Source organism: Sceloporus occidentalis, unplaced genomic scaffold, assembly GCF_023333645.1.
Source record: "Sceloporus occidentalis isolate IW3139 unplaced genomic scaffold, rSceOcc1.0.p SCAF_55, whole genome shotgun sequence".
Taxonomy (NCBI): domain Eukaryota; kingdom Metazoa; phylum Chordata; class Lepidosauria; order Squamata; family Phrynosomatidae; genus Sceloporus; species Sceloporus occidentalis.
In genome coordinates, this window is record NW_028317035.1 from 1,276,430 (window position 1) to 1,300,108 (window position 23,679).

The following is a 23,679-nucleotide window of genomic DNA, read 5'->3' on the forward strand; positions in this document are numbered from 1 at the left end:
TTTCCACACCAACATCTTCCAAAGTTGGTGGTTAACATAAGAACTGCTTTTTTCAACATATACTTTATAATTCATGCTCCTCTTTAGCTGGATATCTGCAGAAGCCCAAGAAACTTGAAATTCAACCACATCCCCTGAGCTCATCAGTGCCCCGCATGCATAGGTATCCCATGTTATTGGACACTACGGGTTAAAATTGAATCTTTCAGTTTTCCTGTTCAGGATTTAAACAGATTGTAGACCTAGTCCAACTTAATATTTCAACTTAGCCCCATAAAATAAAAAAGTTTTATATTGAACAACCCAGACTGCATATTGGCATGATTCTTGCTATAGTGTTCACACCAACATTTTCCAAAGATGCGGTTCTTGCATACATTTCACAATTTGATGCTTGCACTTACGGTGACCAATGACAAAGTGGTGTGAGGTACCCATACTTAAAATATGGGGTACCATTTATACCTGAACAATTTCTACACCAGCTTCTTGTTAATTAAATTATACTGCCTGGACACTCTGGCTTGTAAAACTATATGAACTTAGGGAGAGGTCAGGCTTCATAGAGGTGAATACAAACCCTTTTGCCAACAGGAGCTGTTGGCAAATACATTTTCTTTAGTATAATATATGAGGATACAACATAGCCCTTCTATGTCCAACCCAGAAGCGTAAGAACATATGAGTGGTTGATATAGCAGCCTAATTACTACAACCATACTACATGAGGAAGTGCAGAGCCTGGTACAAAAAACGTGGCAGTGTACCTAATGCAAATTGTTGTCCATAGTTCTTTAATTTTTAAAACTGGCAATACTGAGACATTTTCTTTTTTAAAATGTGAATTGGATGTGGTTTCCAAAAGTAGACTTGTGCATTCCTTTTTCGGACGATGGTTGTCCGTAAAAATTCCAGTAGATCAGCAGTTTCTGAAATACTCAGACCAGCCCGTCAGCCATGCCTAATTGGCTGATTAGCTATTTGTATTAACAAGCAATTGAACAGTTGTGCCTAATAAAGTGGCCAGTGAGTGTATATTTATATTTTATGGGGCTAAATTGAAATAAGGTACCACTACATTGCTTCAAGTGGGGCAAGCTGATGGTTCAAGGTTGCAGTCATTGCCCTTATGAATGTTATAGGCCAAGGTGCTTTGAGGGGATGCATTGCTTGAATCTGAGTCTCACCCTTGTATTTCATTAATGTTATGTTTTGGTAGTCTAAGTTGACTGAAACTGCTCTGAAAAAGATAGAAGAGAAGATAAAAGATAGAAGATGAAGAAAATGCAGAAGTGGTCGACGGAAGTGGTCAGTGGTTAGGAAACATTTAGAGAGCGTAAGAGACAAAGTGAACGAGAATGAGAGACAGAGAATGTGGGCACCGTACAACAAATTTCGTTCCAGAATTAGAAAATTCTCCTGAAATGAATAGGCCAAAAACAAAACGAAAAATTTGTCAACATTTTTGGACCATTTGAACATGTCTAGTATACAGTGTCATACACTCATTAATGAGCATCTGTAATTAGAATATGTAGAGATATTTATCTGTGAAGTTGCAAGCATCGCATGAAATAATAATTTCTTTTTTCATCTTGGACCAACATAAGTTTCAAATACTTTGTAAACCTTAATAAGTTCACGCCATATAGTGTTTCTTGTGTACATCAAAATAGCTCTTTGAAATTATTCTAAATGGTCATCAATATTAGTTGTGCTTTTTTTTTAAGAATTCAGAAACTGTCTCCTTAAGTAATTTACTTTCCTTAGGGGTATCATAGACAGGTATGAGTGACATTCTTTCCTGATGATATTTTGACAATTGGGTTTTAAGTTGTACTTACGCATGACAACAATCAATATTATACTTCCACTCAATTTCCTTACCCATAGTATAAAAAGTAACAGTGATTAAGCTTATTATGATCAACAATTATATCATCAATATTTATTCTCAACTGTTTGTAGTCTACCTGAGTATCCGTTACCTGACCCAGGGCTATTTGGAAAGCATCTAGCTCCATTTTGGAGACTAGTCAACCCTTTCACCTAAGCTTCACCATCTTGCAACAAATAAAAGGTAATTGCAAGAAAGTAGGGCCATGAGGAAAGAATCTTTCTCTTCCCCTTAAATTTTGTTTGGCTACAATGGAGTTCAAGTATCTAAGAAGAGGTGATCCGGCAGACCACTCCTTTTAAAGTTGTCCAAGCATTTCTGTTTCAGAAGAAAACACCCATTCACTAGGCATATCACTTGCTCTGCTGGGCACTAATATTTTATATCCACTGATGAGTATTTTGACACAAAGCATACATCGTTATCACACATTCTCTCACACTCTCATTCACTTTCTCTGAATGTCGGACAACCTCCTTCACTGACCACTACCCTGTCCCTTTCTCCTTGCACTGCAGCTTGGCTTCTTCTCTTACATATTTTCATTCTTCTGTCTTCTTTCTTTGTCCCCTTCTCTGTGGCCTCCAGGTGAATTTCCACAAAAGGGCAGAGACCGGAGGCACACCCACTCCCCAGATTGGTGAAACAGGGGAGAGGCTGTCCGTATGGCACAGAAGTGGTCGGCAGAAAATGTGGGAAACATTCAGAGAGAACATGAATGAGAGTGTGAAAAAGCATGAGTGAGCTTAAGAGAGCATAAGTGAGAGTATGAGAGCATGTGAAAGAGCATGAGAGAGTCAATGACGGTTAGTGATAGTGAATTTTGTTTTCCAAATGTTATAATCTGAACAGTCAGATTAGTCTAGTGTACGGTATGAAAGTGAATGTGTGTGGGGTGTCAGTATACAGTGCTAGACTGGATGGAGTGTCCACATATATAGTGTTAGTGTGTATGAGCCAAGAAGGAGATGTGCAGAGTGGTATACAGGGAGCAAGGGACTGAGTAGTGAAGAAGCTGTAAAGAGTAGGGCAGAAACAATGTAGGCCCTGCATAATAAATAACTGCTCTGCATCCTACTCCATATAGCTCCTTCACCTTTTTATCCTGCTAGACTTTAAAGATATTTAAATATATTGCCATCTATGTAAAAGAATGTGAGGGGATGGAGCGTAAAAAAATATTCTTGCCTGGGGTGCCACTTGGTCTAGGACCAACCCTGAACTTGACCCTAGAAAACTACCGTATATATTTTTGAAAACAAGACAACCCAGGGTATTTGCCTATGGGGTATATGGGCATGCTTTATGCATCTGTTCTCACACCAACCACCAAGTTGGTGGTAAAAAATCTAAAATATGTGTTTTCTCAAAGATTTGCAATTTCACCAGTTTTTCTCTACCTGGATATGCGCATGTAGAGGAAAAAGCTCATAGTCTGCATTCTGCAGCATCCCAATTTTGACAATGTCATAAAATTACAGGGCCATATATGCAAAATTGTTCTAATGTGCCTGTATAATGATCCAGAAGAAGACAAAAACACATTTCAGAGCTTTCCAACTGTGTCTCAAAAAGGGGGAAATTCTTCCTGATGTCTTTCTTCATTGACACTGAATTCCATATCCTTGTTCTTACTGTAAATAACTGTTTTCACTGCTTTATAATGAAAATTCCTTTATTCAAGTCTAAATAGATGTCCGCTTGTTAATTCCAGAGAATATGAAAAATGCTAATGCTGACGATGGCACAGACTAATGAGGCCTAGACTAGGGTTCTGTCTTGTCAAAAGGAAGGTACGTATGTTGTTTATTATGGAAGTTTAAAAGATCCCCTAAATACTTGAAACTAGCCTCATGATACTTGAAACTGAGCAAGTAAGGCCTGACCCTTTTAAGATAAGTTATAAAACGTTCAAGAAAATGTTACTTTCTGGTATGTAACGTGCATGTTATCTTTGCAAATAAGTTTTACCAAAGGTTCACTCATCGTCTGTTGCACTTTATTATGGAAAGAAGAGTCAGACAGTTTAGCAAACAAAAAGATTCAGACCCTCCTTGCCAGGTATCTTCTGGATCTCTACAAAAATTATTCAAGGAAGCTCCTTACAATAATGGGCATCACATCATCAACAGAATTATTATGTTTAGGTGCCTTTATGCATCATTCCAGTGTTCTCCCAATTACCAAATAGCGACCTCTTAAATAGACATATTTTTTTTAGAATGATGTTTTTTAGTTTTTTATGATTTTGACATGGACATTTGGGTGCAAATGCAAATCGTCTTTTATGTAATTATGTCATTATATTCTTAACAGGTCTTTCTATATAAAAATTATGCTTATTGCATTCAGTTAGAATTTGTAAGAAAGGTTTTTGTGGATTTATTAAGAAAAAGGAAATGCAATGTGCTACAGCTTTGAGATTAGTTTATTGACAATTTGAAAATAATTTAAAGCTCAATAATTTTCCAGGTCTATACACTGCTGTAACATAAAAGTTACTTACTCCCTAGTCTAATAAATAATCAGGGTGGTTGACTGTTATCAGCTGTGTCAGGCTATTGATTTGTCAGTCTTTATACATATTTTACGTACAGTATATATACTTGATACAAACAACAGTAAAGAAAAGGTATTTTCATAGAAACATGGCAGATAAGAACCATTTGGCCCATCCAATCTGCCCAACCTCTGAATACTTTCCTTAGTCCCTGGCCTTATCTATTACCTATACAGTCATAAAAGCTACACACCAGGGAGTCTGGAGCAAGCGGGGCAAGTCTGGGGGGGGGCAGAGTGGCATATCTAGGGGGCGGAGTGGCATATCTAGGGGGCAGAGTGGCATATATGGGGGGGTATAAGGCAGAGTATAGGCAGAGTGGCGTATAGGGGATATAAGGCATATCAAGGGGCACAGTGGCATTTAGGGGAATATAAGGCATATCAGGGGGGCAGAGTGGCATTGTTTTTTTATCATCCGATTAATCTAAAAAATTATATATGAAAATAATTTTTAGTTGCAGCCCTAATAAAATCCGTTAACGGTTTTGCTAATACACCACCAAACTCTTTAAATAATTTGTTGTGTATCACATCAGGCCCCATCAACTTATTTGTCTTTACCTTAGACAACTGAAGTAGAACCTCCGCCTCAATAAATTCACATGTAACAAATGACATAGTCTTTTTTCCGAACTGAGGTCCCTTTTTTTCATTTTCATCTGTAAAAATGTAACAGAAATATTCGTTGAGGCAGTCAGCTAGACCTTTATCCTCTTCTACATACCCTCCTTTTCTCATTTATATATCTAAAAAATATTTTATCTCCCTTTTTTTTACTGACAGGGCAATTCTCTCGTGCATGTCATTTAGCAGCTCTTAAACCTTGCTTTGCCTCTTTGTGTCTAATCTTATAGATCTGTCAATCTTCCTCACTTTGGTTTTTTTGTATTTACTAAATGCTAACCTTGTTTTTTTTACTATTCTGGCCACTTCTGCCGAGTACCACAGTGGTTTCATTAATTTTTTGCTCTTACCGACCAGCCTAATACAATTTTCTGTTACCTTCAATAATTCAACATTTAAATAATCACATTTCTCCTGGACTCCATTTAAATGGTACCAGTCTGATCGTGATTCCTTTACACATATTTTCATTTTAGAAAAGCCAGCTTTTCTAAAATCTAAAACTTTTGTTTTTGTGTGGTGTGACTCAGTCACTATTCATATATTAAACCACACAGACTGATGATTACTAGATCCCAAACTTTCACCAACAGAAATATCTGTTAACAAATATCCATTTGTAAACACTAAATCTAATATGGCCTCCTTGCGAGTTAGCTCCTCAACTACTTGTTTTAAAGAAAATCTCAGTAGGGAGTTTAGAATATCTGCACTGTGTACACAACCAGCTACTTTGGTTTTCCAGTTCACTTCAGGAAGATTAAAGTAACCCATGATTGTAACTTCCTCCTTTACTGTCATTTTAGCTATTTCTCAATTAGTTGATTATCTAGATCCTACTTGTCCTGTGGTTCTATAAATCACACAAAAAACAAAGATAACTCCAGCTCACCATTTAGATGTTTTGCAGAGACGCTTCAAATTGCAGGGAGCACGGGATAGAAGGCCGAGCCATATCCTCGGTTAATCCAAATGACAGTTTAGATAGAAGATCCAGCTCCACAAATAAGGGTTAAAAATTCAAAATTTAATTAGACCAGTTAAAACATGATAGACAAAAAAAGAGAAAAAAAGAGAGATGTGCTCAAGTGATTGAGAAAAAATACGCCAACGCGTTTCAAACCTTACGGTTCTTAATCATGGCTTAAAAGTATGTTGCTGCTACTGCACCTTGTATATAAATGACTCTGTCTAGAGATTGATCTATGCTCACGCCCCCTCGTTAACCCATAATTAGTCAACATAGGGATTTATTTAGCAACATGTACTTCATGTAATGTACAATATGTTGGGTGCACTACCCGAAAGTTTAAAAGACGTATATATGAACACATACATGATTTAGGTACAGCTCTTTCTTCGCTACGATCCATGTCTGGTTTATCCAAACATTTCAGTGAAATACATGATGGTAACACAACAAATTTAGAAGTAATAGGCATAGAACGCGTTCACCCCCCTAAAAGGGGAGGTGATTGGTCCCGTGCTCTTCGCCTAAGGGAAGCTTTTTGGATTTTATGCCTTGACACGAGATTTCCTGTGGGCATGAATTATAGAAATGACCTAGCATATATTTATTAAACTTTATATATTATATTATTATTATTAAGTTGATTTTTTTTTCATTTGTTATACGTACTGGAATTATCATTTGGTGTAGAATTTCCATGTGTACCATGATTTATATCAATTGCACCCGCTCCCTTGATTTGCTTTTGCTTTTGATTTGATTTGTATCAATTGCACCCGCTCCCTTGATTTGGTTTGTATTAATTGCACCCACTCCCTATGTTGACTAATTATGGGTTAACGAGGGGGCGTGAGCATAGATCAATCTCTAGACAGAGTCATTTATATATAAGGTGCAGTAGCAGCAACATACTTTTAAGCCATGATTAAGAACCGTAATGTTTGAAACGCGTTGGCGTATTTTTTCTCAATCACTTGAGCACATCTCTCTTTTTTTCTCTTTTTTTGTCTATCATGTTTTAACTGGTCTAATTAAATTTTGAATTTTTAACCCTTATTTGTGGAGCTGGATCTTCTATCTAAACTGTCTATAAATCACACCTACACAAGTTAATGTACTTTTACAAAATTGTAATGTAACCCCAATTGACCTGCCCCGGGTTAGCCCCCCCATATAAAGAGGGAGGTCCCAAACTGACTCTATGTTCTCCTTAGATATTAGATATTAGATTAGATATAGGGCCACCCCTCCCATTCTTGCCATTTCTGTCTTTTCTATATAAAGAATATTCTTTAGAAAATTTGGTATTGCTATGTCCTAAGTCATTTTTCCCATTATACCCTTATACTATTATATATATGATAATAATGTATACAAGCCAAATAACTCACTACATCTGAGTACATTTCTGTTTTTATTTTTTTATCACATTATATTGATTTAAAATTATAAATAAATAATAGCATATGTGCCTTTATCTTAAAGTAGAAGTTCCATGAATTTAAAGAGTGGATATATGATTCAGACCTTTTAATTCACTGTTATACGCCACTGACTTTAATTACCATACCATAAAATAACCTGTGGAGCCATTAATTACTCTATATACACTGTTGTCACACAGCTTTTGTGTGTGTGTTGTTAATCTGGTAACCAGCTTTTGTGTGTTCAGCTAGTGATCAATCGCAGCACATCTATTCTCCCCCAGTGTCGGTTCTGTGTGGGTTACATTTAACCAGATCTCAGCGCCAACTGCTTACCCATGCCCAAGTATGTTGTCAAATTTAAGCTATAAATAGAGAAATACATACTTTTGGCTCTAACCATTACCTATCAAATTGATAGATTGCCTAAATTCTTTTTCATGTAAATAGTTTAAGTAAGATTCATATTTTTTTTTATTCATGGACCGACTGCAATATAGAATGGTCATTTGTATGATGCATTCTCCCCTTTGGTGTATTATTTATACCATTACGTTACATTATTTTATTTATCATTATTCATTTCCACTAGTTATAAAATCCATGGTAAAGACCAAAGATCAATGAAAATGTGTCTACATACATAAATATAAAGTATATAGCTGATCTTCCTGCAAAGAGTTCATTTAAATGTTAAAATTCTTAACCCTTATTGTATAATTTATAAATATTTTTGGGTAGCAGAAAACTAATGCATTAGTATAATTTATTTTCTAGCCACCAATCACAACTGATTTATTTCAGTAATAAAAAACACAGCAGAGCTTTTGGTTACTGCATTTTCTTGATTGCATTACTGAATCAATAAAGAGAAAAATAATTCACACAATCTACAATCTATGTGACGTGATATAATATTATTCAGGTTAAATTAAGTCTAAGCAAGGGATGTTTTAGGCTTATATAATTTATTTTATTGCATAGTCTTCTTGATTAATATAATTTCATGAACTAAAATTAGGTTCATAAGCTGATCTCCTCCATTTGCCTTCACAACTAACCCTGTAAAGAGTTTGGGGTATCAACTGTAGTAGTAGAGAGAAAAAATCTTAAGTGAGTGCTGAATGTTTCCTAATTAAAGGGGTTTTTAGGCTGTTTTACACTGGCCTGGTTTAGCTCAACTTGCCAAGCTTAGAGGAATCTGAGATATAGCCAATTTCTTTTTGCTCATTAACATATTACATATATGGAGTGTGAGACATCTTGTAGCTCTACCAACTCTTGAAGTGAGGAGGAGAAGAATGAGAGATTATTAAAAGAAATTACACAATGTGTCAAAAGAAAACTTTAGTGTGTGTTCAGTATTTCTATTTAGGAACTATACTCCCTAGGCTAGATTTCACTTTCCTTTGCCTCTGCCGGCAGCAGTAACAAAGAGACTCAAGTAGGGCAGGAGCAAACACATAAATTACCCCTCTCATATACCATCCCCCTACTATGCAGTGAGAAGTAGTCTCCACTGATTACAGAGTGTCCTCCTGCCCTTTGAGTACAATAGGAAAGGTACAGACGTTGCGTGTTGCCAGCTGTACATAGGATGATGTAGGAAAGATAAAATGGCTGTACATGGTCCTTGTACACTTTCGACCCCCTTGGGAGTAAATGGAAGGAAAACACTGGTGACTGGCCTTGTGAAGCCTTCGTTGCACACATGGAGCGCTCAGGAATGTAATATGGCATCTTAGCCCTCTAGCCTGTGAAGCACATGCAGCACAGACACAGATCCAGGAATCTCTGCCCAGTCTGATTAGCTTAATCTATTAGCTACCAGAGAAAAATTCACAGTTCTGCAAAAGAGACAGTTCTCTTCTCTGAGATGGTTAAACAGATGAGGCATGCAATCATGATTAAACTGGGGTAAATTAAGGCTAAGCTAGCATCACCTGTCCATGGTGAAAACAGACCAGGATACATCACGTAGAAACAAAAGAACTTATACTTTGATGACATATAAGAACCACTAGTTTGCCTATTTTTCTTGTAAAAAAGTGAAGACCATAATACTCCCTTGGTCTTTGATTAAGGCTTCATGAATATCCAATGCATGTTAAAATTCACATGCTATATTAGCCTCTAATGCTTCTGATGGGAGGCTGTTCCATTTGCCTACCGCTTTTCAATAAAGTAAAACTTCCTTGTATTACATCTGAACCTCTGATCTTTCTATCACATCTCCCCTCTCTCCTTTCCTCTAAACTATACATATTAAGATCCGTCCGTCTTTCCTGATATTTTTTAACTATGAGACGATTAAGATCCAGATCCCCCGCAGCTGCAGGGGACCTGGATCCTCCTGTGCCTCCCCCCCGCCCCACTTACCGGTGCCCTTGAGTCCCCGGTGTGTAGCCGGGGCAGTGTGTAGATGTCTACGCAATTCGCGTAGACAACTTACGCAGCAGCCGGAAGGAGGTGTGGCTAGCAGCGGGGGTTGTCTGCGTCCATCGCGCAGACCTTACCCGGCTGTCAGAAATCAGAGTTCCCCGCACCGGGCATTTCTGGAGGCAGAGTGTTCTATGAAATGCCTTTTAACCCCCTTAATGCCACTCTGCCTCCAGAAATGCCTTAAACCTCCCTATATGCCACTCTGCCCCATAATATGCCTTTTAACCCCCTTAATGCCAGAGTGATATATAGGAGTATAAGGCATTTCTGGAGGCTTTTTCTTTCTTTCCTAAATTCATATTCAGATTTGGGGGTCGTCTTATAATCAGGGTCGTCTTATAATCGAGGAAACACGGTATATAGTGTGTTGGAGAATCCCAGTTAAACCAAAAAACTAAATACCGTATTTGCCCGAATATATGCCGCACTTTTTCCCCCCACTTTAAGTGGAAGATTATTTTTTTTGTTAAGTTCCAGGTCCCGGGCAGCCTTAATAAAAATTCTAAGTGAAGAAGATCTCAGCCAGTCAGAGTTCAGAAGCCTCTCCTGATATGCTGAATCCGTCCTTCATACCAGTTTAAGCTACAGCCAGCACCAGCTGTCTGCATGTGTACTGTATGTGACTGTGATTGTCTGTTTTTGTGACTGTGTGTGTAATGCCTGGTAATAGAGAGGTTCATTCTCTGAATCTGCTCATGTCTGGTAATAGAGAGGTTAATTGTCTGAAACTGCTGGTAATATTGTATGTATTTTTTAATATACATTTATTAATAAATCTAAAATCAACATATTTCCCAAGGCTTCCTAATAATTACTATAAAATACCTTTTATGTGGATGTCACAGTGTGTGTGTAATGTCACCCGCTTCATAGTTTGTCCCTGAATGGCAGAAATAAAATGTGGTTACCCTATTTGAAATCCTTCAGGACACACATCTTTTATGGGGTTATTTTGATGCTTAGGGATATTTTTACCCCCAAGAGCATAAGGTGTGCCATCTCATGATTTAGGGGTCTCTTGTGACTGTGTAATACTGTCATAGCATGGTATGTACGTGTACACGAGAAATTATTTTTTGTGTTTTCTTTCTTTGTTCCAGGTAGCCCAATGTGAAGCATAGATCTCAAAATGTGCCCAGTATGTGAAATGGTAGAACAAGAACCTCAAAATTCTGTGTTCCCGTTAGAGTTGTGGTTGCAATAGGCAGTATCTAAATCTTCAAGGGGTGTGGTTAGGAATATATGGTTTTATGGAATAAAATTGAAAATGTTGGATCTCTACTGTGTCCCAAATGAGACATGGGCCAAGTAAAGTAATCTGTCAAAATTCCAAGTATGAAAACTGTAATGTGCATGTTCCAATTTTGAACCCTTAAAGTAAAAACATGACCTACCCATGTTGACTATTGCTGCATTCAGAGGGTATCGCCGAATACAAATCATAAGTTGTTTCAGTAATTGCATGTACCTAGGGACTGAAAATCTGTGATTTTTGTATTATGTGTTTGTAAAAAAAAGTTAAAAAAAATGACTGCAATGTTTTAAACAAATTGTCAAAAAACTGATTAAAAAACATGTTTAAATGCCCTTAGTAAAATAATTTGGGATGTAAATTTTCAAAAAATCTATACTTGTGTTCAGCAGTTTGGCTTTTTCTGGCCGCTATTGCGGCCCAACTATCAATATACTACATTGTTTAAAAATCTAGTTTAGGCTGGCTCCGGCCTACTCTCCAGGTTTTGGGTGACCTTTATGGTGGCCACGACCTGCATCCTTTCTCGTACCTTACATCCCGTCATGGCCTCCCCCTCCACGATTTTTATAAATACCTCCAGATCTGTCACCTTCTCAACTCCTCGTCTTGCTCTCTGACCCTACATACACAGCCACTTCGCCCTATTCTAACACCGTGTGCGGTCGCTCCTTTCTGTAAGGGTGCTGTTTCATCCTGGTATTCTCTCATATTGCAACGTTTTTATGCCCGTAAGCTTCCCCATATGGTGGCGTGGGAGACGGAATTACACCTACAGTTGTCACGCGAGTCTTGGCTTGAGGCAGAGGACATGATGAGGGGTGTTTCGTTTTGCACAAATCACCTTGAGCTTCAAAAGAAAATAAGCTGCAGGTGTTATCTTACCCCAGCTCGCCTGTCCCTTGTCATCCCTGGCCACTCTCACCTTTGCTGGAGGGGATGTGGTCTCGTGGGTTCTATGACCCATATGTGGTGGAGCTGCCCCTGTGGAAACAAATATTTTCCCTTTTCCCGTCATTGTGTCAGATTAATTTAGATTTTCATCCTGAACTTGACGATACCCCTCCCTCTCCCATTCGGAAACTGGTTATCCATGTCTTCCTGGCTGCTTAATTGTGCATTGCTAAAAAGTGGAAGGCATCGCCCCGCCTTCTTTTTTAGAAGTCATTTCCACCTTGGAGAAACACAGGATAATGGAAAAGATGTCACACACAGCAAATCACACACCACATATCTATGACCGGGTATGGTCTCCCTGGGTGCACAGCTCCGTTTACGCCACACACTTCTCCTAACTACCTCCCAAGACAATAGGCTGTGCACAATTTCAGGTAGCTGTTGCTAAGGCTAGCAAGATGCTGGCATGTATTGAAAGGGGAATAGGTTTTAGAGATCTGCTTTGGATGATGTGGCCCCAACTACTAGTCGCTATTCTCGACTTTCATGTTTTCAACCCTGGCAAACAACATTAACCTGACACCTTTGATGTTGCTCCCAAACTGCTGAACGTAATTGGCAGACTTCTCAATCTGTGTCTGACTTCCTGCACTCATAAATTCATGGACCGTTCCTATTACTCTCCTTACTAAAGAAACCTACTTCACCTCCCATTTCATGGCTATGACTTGTGCCACATACTTCAATAATACAATTTGAAACAATTTGTGAAATATCTGCTCGGTCCTTGATTGCCTCTGACTCCACACCCTATTTTTCCTATTCTACATTAAACCAATTTTCTCTTGTCACTGAAGACGAGGTTCATGCTCTTCTTCTTTCCTCTTGTCCAACCAAATGTCCCCTCGATCCGATCCCTAGTCACCTTACTCAGCCCCTGTCTCTATTCTACCTCATATCTTCAACCTTTCCCGCTCTACTGGATCTGTCCTTCAAGCATGCTACCATAACTTATTCTTAAAAAAAAGCCCTCCTTGTATCCGACTGATCTGCCCAGCTAACATCCCATGTCTCTTCTTCCGCTCACCTCCAAGTTTCTTGATATAATTATTTACACTCAACTAAGTTCCTTAACAGCTGCTTTTTACTTGACCCCCTTTAATTTGGTTTTGGCTGTCGACATTCTACTGAGACAATAATTATAATAAATTGTAACTATTCATATATACCTGTATTGGACACTCTGTAACATAAATACCACAAGATTTCCCAGGTCACGTAAAACAAGTACCAATAGAACACCAAATGTACAGTGATTTAAAAAGAAAGCTGAAATCATTACAGATATCTTTATGTAGAGTGTTTCTAAAATCTGCTGTCTAGCTAATGTGAGGAGAATTGGCATGCCAGAGAATTCCTTATTTTCCTAAAGGTCATTATAGATTCAGAGGAGCATCACATAAGGGCGGAAAACTGAAAGAGCTTCTCCCTTATATACAGAGCTTGGAGGATAATGCTGTCAGTGCATTGAGACTCAAATAAGTGTTATCACTACAAGGTACCAGAGACTGATCCACTGTATCCACCCAAGGATATTTTTTTTGCCATAATTTGCCATGAAAATAATAACTCAAGGATTTATTTTGCTGTTGTTGGTAACATTTTCAAAGTGTGCAGTTATAACTGGGGTAAGTGATTTTTGAAAACTGTCTTTTCAACATTTGCGTTTGTGTAATGTATGAATTCTTAAATGTGCATGCCTTGTAGAATTTAAAAATATGTATAGTAACTTTGGTAATTTAAGTATATACTGTATTTGTTTATTGTAATCAGTTATTGACTCACAACAAATTGAATGACTCAATGACATTATGTGTTTACTGTGAGTGAGATAATGAAATAATAATTTAAACAATTTTGTAAGCTGCAACGTTTAATTAATGACTTCAATGGCTGTTTTAAGCAAGTTAGAATTTATTTTTTTAGTATGTTCTGTATAAGCACTAAGAATTTCACATAAGAACAACTATAACCTCTGCTAGGTTTGTACCTAAAGACATAGGTTATTCACTGGTAGCTTTACTAAAGATGTTCAACATCTTCACAGTAAGAACTTAAATTAAGCATGACTGGGATAATTATATCACATAAAACTGATTGACAGCTTTAAATACAATCAACGTTTTCAGAATTTTCCTTATTGGAAAAGGGTTAACCTTCATTAACCTATCATAAATTATCCTCTATGTATTATTCTATTCATTGTTGTTACAGTGTTACATTATAATGATGTGTTCTTGAATCTCATTAGGCATGCGAGAGGGACCTGCAGTGTAGCTTTGGTACCTGCTGTGCAATCAGTTTGTGGCTACGTGGTCTCAGAATGTGCACCCCAATGGGGCTAGAAGGAGATGAATGCCATCCATTCAGCCACAAGGTACCTTCCAGAAATAATTAACATCGCTTATGGAGATTTGGAGATTGTGTGTACTTTTGAGAACATGTATTCCTCTGTGTCTTTACACCCTGGGCAAAGGAAATAAACAATAAGGAAAATACTAAAGGATGTACAGTTATATGGTTATCAGTTTTCTCAACAGATCTACTTACACAGCTGTAGGAAAGAAACAATAAATGCAAAAATAAGTCATTTTTCATTTACAGCCAACAGCAGGTCTTCTGTGTAAGCATGTGTACAGGTCAAGGGGCTTGACCTGTACATCAAACCATGTTTTGTGGTTTTAAGTAAAAAATTACTGCCCAATTACTTTTCCTAAGTAAACAGTATTTAACCCCCCCCCCCTCCGTACTTATCCATCCTGAACAGGCTAATGTACCATCTATAAAAAAAAAAAAAAAAAAGAAGCACGTTACATAGAAAAACTGTGTGCACAGTGGGTTGGAGATATTTAATTAACATGAACCACCATGTCAAAAGGTGGAAAATGGGTGTTATATGTGTGTAAATGTGTATTTCCTCCCTATAAGTGACATATAAATATTGTATACATATTGTATAAAAAAGACAGTAGGGAAGATGGTAATGTGTTGCATTTGGACATAAACCATTTATCATTTTTCAATATGCTAATTTCAAGAAAGTTTACCATGTTCTGCAGTTCATGTTTTCACAGTATAATTTTCTTTTTCCTTCTGAAGGTTCCTTTCTATGGGAAGCGTCTTCATCACACATGCCCCTGTATGCCAAACCTTGTATGTGCCAGATTTGCAGATGGCAAATATCGATGTTCAGTAGATTTCAAGAACATGGATTTCCATTGAACTGTGGTTTGTCTCCTTCAAATATCATGTTCACTCACCTGCATCCTTCTAAAGGATTTGAATTTCTGGATTGTTTTTGTGTTTAGGCAGGATGCTATCTTTATGCACTTGTAATATAGACTTTAAAACTCTGAGAAATAAATGTTTAAGATGCTTGTTTTTTTGTATAACAAAATGAACTGAAGAGAGACAAATGTACTACATTTTCAATTAGCAACTTTTTCAGTTTACATCTGATGTTACTACATAAAAATCATACATTCACATTGTTTTACATACATTAAAGCTTGATTTATACCAAAATGTGAACACAATTATCTACTAATATGTTGAGCAAAAAAACCCTTCAGGCTTCAGATGATGGCTAGCAGAGGGCTTGTGATGGTTAGGGAAGCTTCAAGAGGAGAAAGAATAAGAGAGAGTTTTTACATTAAAAGGGGGCGTTAGTTGTGGAGGTAGGAGGCCAGAGGTGGAGGGGATCAGGGAAAAGGAATGTGAATTTCAAAAAGAAACTGTCCCAAAAATACATATTTGGTACATATAAAAGAAAACATGCATAATTATACAAATATGAAAGCAACTTGCACTCAGATCTTGCATAGTACTCCAAATGAACTTTAATATATTTTCTATCTTGTAAGGGCCTCTCTTTAGATGGTGTTAATAGATGGCTTGCAATGTTGTAGAAAAGCTACAAGAGGGGAAGGAGGTAGGAACTAGGTTGAGGTGGTGTTAGTCTAATAATGATGGGGTAGCTGCAAGCAGATGAGGAAATTGACCAAAAATGGTCGAAATCAGACAGGAAGAAGATAAAGCACAATACCACTCGATCATTCTTATAACAATGGGACTGCCTAGGAGGCACTCATTCAAGCTATCAAATCCAGAGCTTATGGGACAAATGGGCCACATTCTCTGATATGTGTATATATGAGAGCATCTCTGCTTCTCATGTTTATACATAGCATTCAAATTAAAAAAAGCAATTAAATTACAATTAATGAAAATATTTTTGATATTTAAAATGAGATTAACAATACTCAAATAATTTTGGGTTACCTTATATTGCTACATCAACTATGTTCATGTTTACCCCAATTGATCATTTATCTATTCAACAGAGAAGAAAATAACCAGCTACACTAATAAACACAAAAGATTAGGGAAAACTAGCATTAATGGGCACACATAGGATGGCTATGTGTCTAAGTGAAAATATAAATCTAATTTATGAATATACTAATTCAAGTTATAAGCCCCCCTCCCTCTTTGGTCTAGCTCGTCACACCTCTTTTGTTGTAAAGCCCCAAATGTATTAAATTAGGTTTGTTTGTATGTTTTCACTGTCAATTTTCCACTTTTTTATACTTTTTCCATTTGTGAACCCTCTTCTTTTATTGAATCTGGCAGTGCTAGAAGGGGGGAGTGTGGAGAAGGAAGGTGAGGTATGTGTAATTAAGCATACATTTTAAGGCATTCTGCACACATATAGGAACCGGGTATTAGTATAATATATTAGCTTGAGGTGCTTCAAGCAATTTAGGGGAGGATTTTCACCCATTGGCAGATGGGGCAAGTACATCCAAGTTGCTCCCAATCCCCTGCCTGCCCTACACACATGCTAACTCAAACCACCAGCAAAGTTACTTTAAGCCAGTCTGGCAGAACTTCAATCACAGTTCAAAAATCAAACAGTGTCTCAGTGCTATAAAGCAGCCTAATAAAAAAATCAACTCTGACCACTCAGCAAAGAGAAAGAGGTAAACTCAGTTCTCCGCTATTAGACTTAGTGGTAGCCCAAGCTCTCAAATTAAATTCCTCAAGATTATAAAATTGCAAGCAGGGCTCTCTCCACCTAATGTATCGTTTGTCTTAGTCTGTCAATTCTTGTCTTGTCATACCCCTTGAATATATGTATTGTATTAAGTGCTGCGTAAACTGTTGGCGCTATATAAATTAAATAATAAGATAATAAAATAATAAGATATAAAATAATAATAATAATAATAATTAACACCATTACTGACCCCTTTTTGAGCTATATTTTCATACATGGGAACTCTCTTGGTTTAACTTGGAGTCTCTGGGCAAAGCTCTGTTTCTCCAGGTCTCTTTCTTCTTACTCTAGGCAGGGGAGCGATGGTTGGCTGCACACACTACCCACCTACTTCTCACTTCTCTCAATCCCCACCCACTGAGGACAAGCCCTGTCCCCCTTCATGAAGCCACTATACCTTAAGGGAAAGGGCTCTGAGTAGCCCACTCTGGGAAGTTCCCAGGTATAAATACTTTACAAGGCGGTAAATTCCACCCATACATGCAATTAGCTCATATCAACTTAGTACCAAAAAGAGGAGAAATGGCATTTCACCCCAAATATGGACATTTGTTTTCTGATGCTAACATTATATTTGCCTTCAATTTACTGGGTAACAGCAATATCATGAAATTTAAACATATTTACAAACAAAGAAGAACAAATTACCACACCTCAAATCCAAACCTGCAAATATTGGAAATACTGGTATATCATTTTAGATTTGGGGATTATACATTATATGTTAATAGCAGTTACGTTTTATTTAAAATTTTAGACTACTGAAAGACACGCTTACTTGCCTGCAAACTATATTTTGAATATATCTAAAATTTAAGTACTGTATTTTGGTCAAAGCACATTAGCTCACTTACCACCTCAAGGCACCAGATTAGAGGCAAGATGTAACTGAAATACAAAATAGTAGAAATTTTAAGGCAAATATCTATGATATGAAAGAAGGTAGGCCTCAAACCAAAAAGAGGTAGGTGGACATTGATACTCCAACCAAATCGACCATGCAATTTTTTTTCTAAAAAGCTGTCATTATCAGCAATTCTTTCAAAGCTTTTATGAGCTCCAAAAGAATAACTAATAATTATTTCATTGCAACGTTTATTTGACATTATACAAAAGTGGGTTTTACTTGCAGGGTTCAAAATCAACCTAGACGGGGGGGCGTGGCTACCCAGCAACCAAGATGGAAGCTTAAGTCCTGAGCTCCGGTACACCTTCAAAAACGCTTCCACACTCATCATGGGCAAGCACAACAAGGCTCCAGCAACCCCTAAGCCTTCAGGTTCAAAGGGTAAGGGTTCACTCACCTCCGTGCGCTCCTTCTTCCACGCTCCATCCGACCAGGATTCACGGGATTCCTTTGCTAGGCCGCCATCTTCCCCTGCAATCCCGGTCAGTGAGGCGGCTGAGGATGTTCCAAGGACCGAAGCATTCACCCCCGACTTGGCGGATCGTTCCTGGATAGGGAAAATCGACTTATTACCAACGAAAGCAGACATTACTGATATTGTGGATCGCGCAACTCTGGGGATTTGTTCTAGCCTTACCACTATCCAAGCAGACATAGGCCATATTGGTGAGCGCGTGGCAGCGCTTGAAGATGAACAGCCCAGAGTTTGTAAAACAGTTGACTCCCTCACATATTATCTGACAGATCAGTCCACCATGATTCGCAACCTGTCTCGTAAACTCGAGGACCTTGATAATAGGAGCCGCAGGAATAATCTCAGGGTTCGTGGCTTACCCGAATATTTCACGCACACGGATTTACCTGTGACTCTCCAAACAATCTTTAATATGATCCTGAACAGAGATGAAGGGACGGCAATTGTTTTTGATTCATAGAGCCCTGAGACAGAGACCGTCGGGTTCCCTCCCTCCACGAGATGTGGTGTGTTGCCTGCGGGACTTCCCGCTAAAGGAGGACATCGTGCGGGCCTTCCGGAACCGGGCCACCTTCACGTGGGACTCCCATACCATTACGGTGTTCCAGGATCTGTCACCCGCCACGTTACAGAACCCATTACCAGGGCTCTGCGAGCTGCGAACATACCCTACCAATGGGGCTTCCCATTTGCCTTGATTGTACGCAAAGACACCAGCACCTATGTCATTAGACAACCAGAGGACGTACACAGCTTCACGGAAGCCTTAGGTCTCCCTCAGTGCGAGTTACCTGATTGGGAATTTACCTTTCAGCCACCAGCGAGTCTCTCGGACCCCTCCAAGGAAAGGTCCCCTAGACCTCGGCGAGAGAAGCGCCAAAGAAGACAGGACGATGCTCCAGCTTAGGGAGGATGTCTGCTGTTCCAGTTCGGCATTTTCTTCTGTCCCGTTTTGGTTCCTGCACCCCACGCTCCTCCCGTGTCCATTCCTGGGATCCACGTGCTCCTGTGAAGCCACTGCTGTCATGTGGATAGCACTCCCGGTTTTCCTGCTCAACATCTTGCGGTTGTCCTGAGTTTTCGTCACACCATCGCCTCAGACGTATGGAACCCTTTGACTACGTGTACCCTGTCAGGACCTTCCCCAGATAGAACACGGTATCTTACTTGTGGGCATTGGACGTGGGCATTATTGTTTTACCGTTTGCATTGTTTCGTTGGCGATGCAGGGGTTAATCCCCTTTCGCTTACTGCCCCCTCTTGGGTAGCTTCTCCCTCCCTGGGCGCACACCACATCTGTGATACGACCAGGTTTTGCTACCTGTCTTACTTTATGTGCGCTTATATATTAGCTTGCCTTCAGCCCCCTGATGGTACACATATGTTAAGGAGACATTGCACCCTACACTACATATTTGTCGAGGCCACGCCCTCGTTCCCTTCTATTTTACTTTCTGCATTATATAACCTTTTTGCTTTATTTTCACGCTCTATTATGCAGGAGCGGCCCGACCTTTACGTTACTTATCACTGAGTGGAGGATGCCTCCTCCCTCTTTCACTTGCGAGCTCACATTTTGTGTGTGTTAGGCTGTGTTAGGGTCGGGTGTGCCCATTGGCTCTATATGATTCTTGTTGTTCGTTCACGTCGCAGCTTTCCTGTTTGCCGTGTCAGTTTTCATCCACTTCCATGTTCCCCAGAGCCGTCCTGTTTCCCTTCCTTGTCGGCGTGGTTTATAGGTGTTTGACCTAATGCTAGGTCGCTGGGCTCATTACCCGATGCCTCGGCATCCAGGGTCTACAGTTGTACTTCCTGTGCATACTCTGGACTCTTTTTGTTTTTGGTTTTGTTCTTCCAGTTTTCATACAGTATTGTTCTTTTTTAGTTATTACACTGCTATCGCTCTACCAGCCCGATCTGCTCTCTCTGGATCTCCTATAGATACCCGACATCATTAACTTCACCTATCTCAATGTGAGAGGTTTAAATAAACCCCAGCAAAGGTCTAAATTACTCCATTGCTCTTTTCCAGCTCACCTGACTCCAAAACCAAGGGAGTGGCAATTGTAAACCATAAGCTACTTCCCTTCCAGCTGTTGGATATCTGGAGAGACTCAGAGGGCAGAGCCATCTTTCTTAAAGGGTTTCTGGGCAACCATAAGGTTACACTTGGGAATGTTTATGCCCCAAATCGCAGCCAACACCTATTTTTGTGTAATATGTTATCTTCAGGAGGGTCTCTTCATTTTTGGTGGAGACTTTAATATGACACTGGATCCCTTCAGAGATTCTTCTTCGTAATCCTCTCATATCCCATTTAAACACATTAAAAAAGTTAAAAGGGCTCTTCATGCTAATCAACTGGTTGATGTTTGGCGATCGCAACACCCTAACGTAAGGGACTACACATACTACTCTGCGGTCCATACCAGGTACACCCGGATAGACATGTTTTTCTTATTGCATCACCACTTATTGCAGCTGCACTCGCCCGGCATAGGTATCCGTTCGTTCACTGACCATGCCCCTATCCATTTTTCTCTTAAATTATCGCAGCCTCTACATAAACCATGGAGCTGGCGACTTAATGAAAACCTACTCGACAACCCTACTCATTTGGCAGACTTATCGGAACACCTCAAAAAATATTTTACAGACAACATTTCTGATGACCTCCCCTTTCCTACAGTCTGGGAGGCGCATAAAGCCGTTATTAGGAAGGTGAGGTATGTGCACCTCATAAAATTAGGAGCCACCCTCCAGAAGATAAGACTAGCCGACATAATGCAGTCCCTAGAGCAGTCCCATAAAGCCACGCTGGCCCCTGATATTCTGCCACAATTGCAGGCCCTTAGAGAGCAACTCACCACCCGTCTGGACAGCAGGATCAGACGATCCTTCCTGTTGACGAAAAAACTGTTTTATGAATTTGGTGATAAGCCGGGTAAATTGTTAGCTAGAGCTCTTAGAGCCCAAAGGACTACCTCATTTATACCTAAAATTAGGACTCCTAATGGGCCACTTAAACATGAATCCAACGAGATTGCTGAATGCTTTCACGCCTATTACTCACAGCCGCACTTCATCATATGTTCTATACAATCGTATTTACGTAAACACTTGCCTCGGCGGCTAGACTCGGATGCTTTAGAAGCGTATAATTCCCCGATAACGTACGAAGAAGTTGCCACTGCGCTAAAACTAACCCCTAAGGGTAAGAGCCCGGGTCCGGATGGCCTTTCTAGTGGTTACTACAGCTGCTTCTTCCCTGTGTTGGCTACACATTTAACAAAACTTTTCAACCTTTTCGCTGAGGGTCAAATTCCTGACCCTCATACCAATCTAGCGCATATCGTAGTCATCCCTAAGCCAGGAAAAGATGCAGAGTGCTGCTCAAACTACCGCCCCATTTCATTAATCAACACCAACCTTAGGTTGCTAGCAAAGGTAACCTTACGTTTTCAATTGTTTGTCCCGTCTCTGATCCACAGGGACCAGGTCGGCTTCGTTCCTGTGAGGGAGGCCAGGGATAACACCATCAGGGTCTTATGTTTAATTACGTATGCTAATGAACACAAACTCCCTCTTGCCCTAGTATCAATGGACGCCGAAAAGGCATTTGATAGAGTGGCCTGGCCCTTTCTGTTCCAAACCTTGGAATCAATTGGATTAAAGGGAAATTCCCTCAATCAAATTAGAGCTTTATAGTCTAACCCTTCAGCCCAGATCAAAGTTAACGGTATTCTATCTGACATCTGACATATAACGAATGGTACACGACAGGGTTGCCCCCTATCCCCATTATTTATCTTGACAATGGAGCCTCTGGCCTGCGCCCTCCGGGAAAATACGGACATCACTGGACTTAATATAGCAAACCATACATATAAACTTGCAATTTATGCTGACGACATGCTATGCATGATTACACAGCCGCGATTCTCCCTTGTGCATATTATTAAAGAACTTAACACTTTTAGGGCAATCTCTAATTATAAAATACATTTCCAAAAATCCGAAATTTTAGGGATCAATGTCTCCGACGCGATTAGAGATCAGCTGACCAGATTATTCCCCTTTAAATGTGAAACCTCGGCAATCAAATACCTGGGTCTATGGCTTTCTGCTGATTTGACTCACCTTTGGCGCCTGAACTATGAGGCTTTATTATCCTCGGTTCTTGTGGACCTCCGGAGATGGGCGGTCCCGCACATATCAGGGTTCGGTCGCTTTGGGGTACTGAAAATGTCCATACTTCCGAGGTTCCTTTACCTCATGCAGTGTTTACCAATCTTTGTCCCGAAGGCATACTTTAAGGCTTGCCACAGGATTTTTAGGAAATATATATGGGGTGATCGCAACCCTAGATAATCCTTTATGCATATGATTAGACCCAAAAAGGTCTCTCTGGAGAACTCCTTCATGGTGTGCCACATTTTGGCAGTACCTTGGCTGCCGGTTCACTTTCAACGCCATGACACTACCGAAACATCCCACGATATCGGCATCGCTACGTGTTTTGAACAAGTTAGCCTCCCATAGCCTTCTCACATCCTCGTCCAGCCCTCTGCTCCCCCTTACACATAACCCTGCTCTTCCCTCCACCATTCAAGCGCACCTTAGGGCTCTCAGTACACAGCTTAAGGTTAAACATATTAGACTTCACCTGCTTCTTCAAGGTGCAGAATTTAGACCCCTGAGAGACCTGCTTCGACAAGTCTCTTCCTCCTTTCAGTTTTTACACCATCAACTCAAACACTACGTCTCTACTCTTTTACTGAACACCCAACTCACCAGCCATTGACCAACTTTGAAAAACTCTGTGTATTGCCTACTGAGCCACCCCACCTTCTCTCCCACATTAACGCCCTATTGATAGACAAGTTTTGCACCACCAAACCGTTTTTCCTCAGCCTGTGGGAAAGGGACTTGTCCATGCCGTTCTCTGATATGGGATCAAATATTTCTATTTACTCATAAGGGGTTTATCTCCAGCAAGGTTCAAGAATGCTGCTTTAAACTGCTCTCGCGCTGGTACATGGTTCCACTAGATATGCACCACTTTTTACCTCACATATCCCCTCAGTGCGGTGATCAGGGAAGTGGCAGT

At 39.6% G+C, this 23,679-nt stretch overlaps 1 protein-coding gene across 1 annotated transcript; it reads left to right on the forward strand.

The window, feature by feature from the left end:
- The first annotated feature begins 13,684 nt into the window (after positions 1–13,684).
- Positions 13,685–15,350, forward strand: LOC149287889 (prokineticin-1-like). Its single transcript, XM_089492259.1, has 3 exons — positions 13,685–13,756; positions 14,380–14,505; positions 15,228–15,350. The coding sequence occupies exons 1-3, from the start codon at positions 13,685–13,687 to the stop codon at positions 15,348–15,350; spliced, it is 321 nt and encodes a 106-aa protein (XP_089348385.1).
- The last annotated feature ends 8,329 nt before the right edge of the window (positions 15,351–23,679 follow it).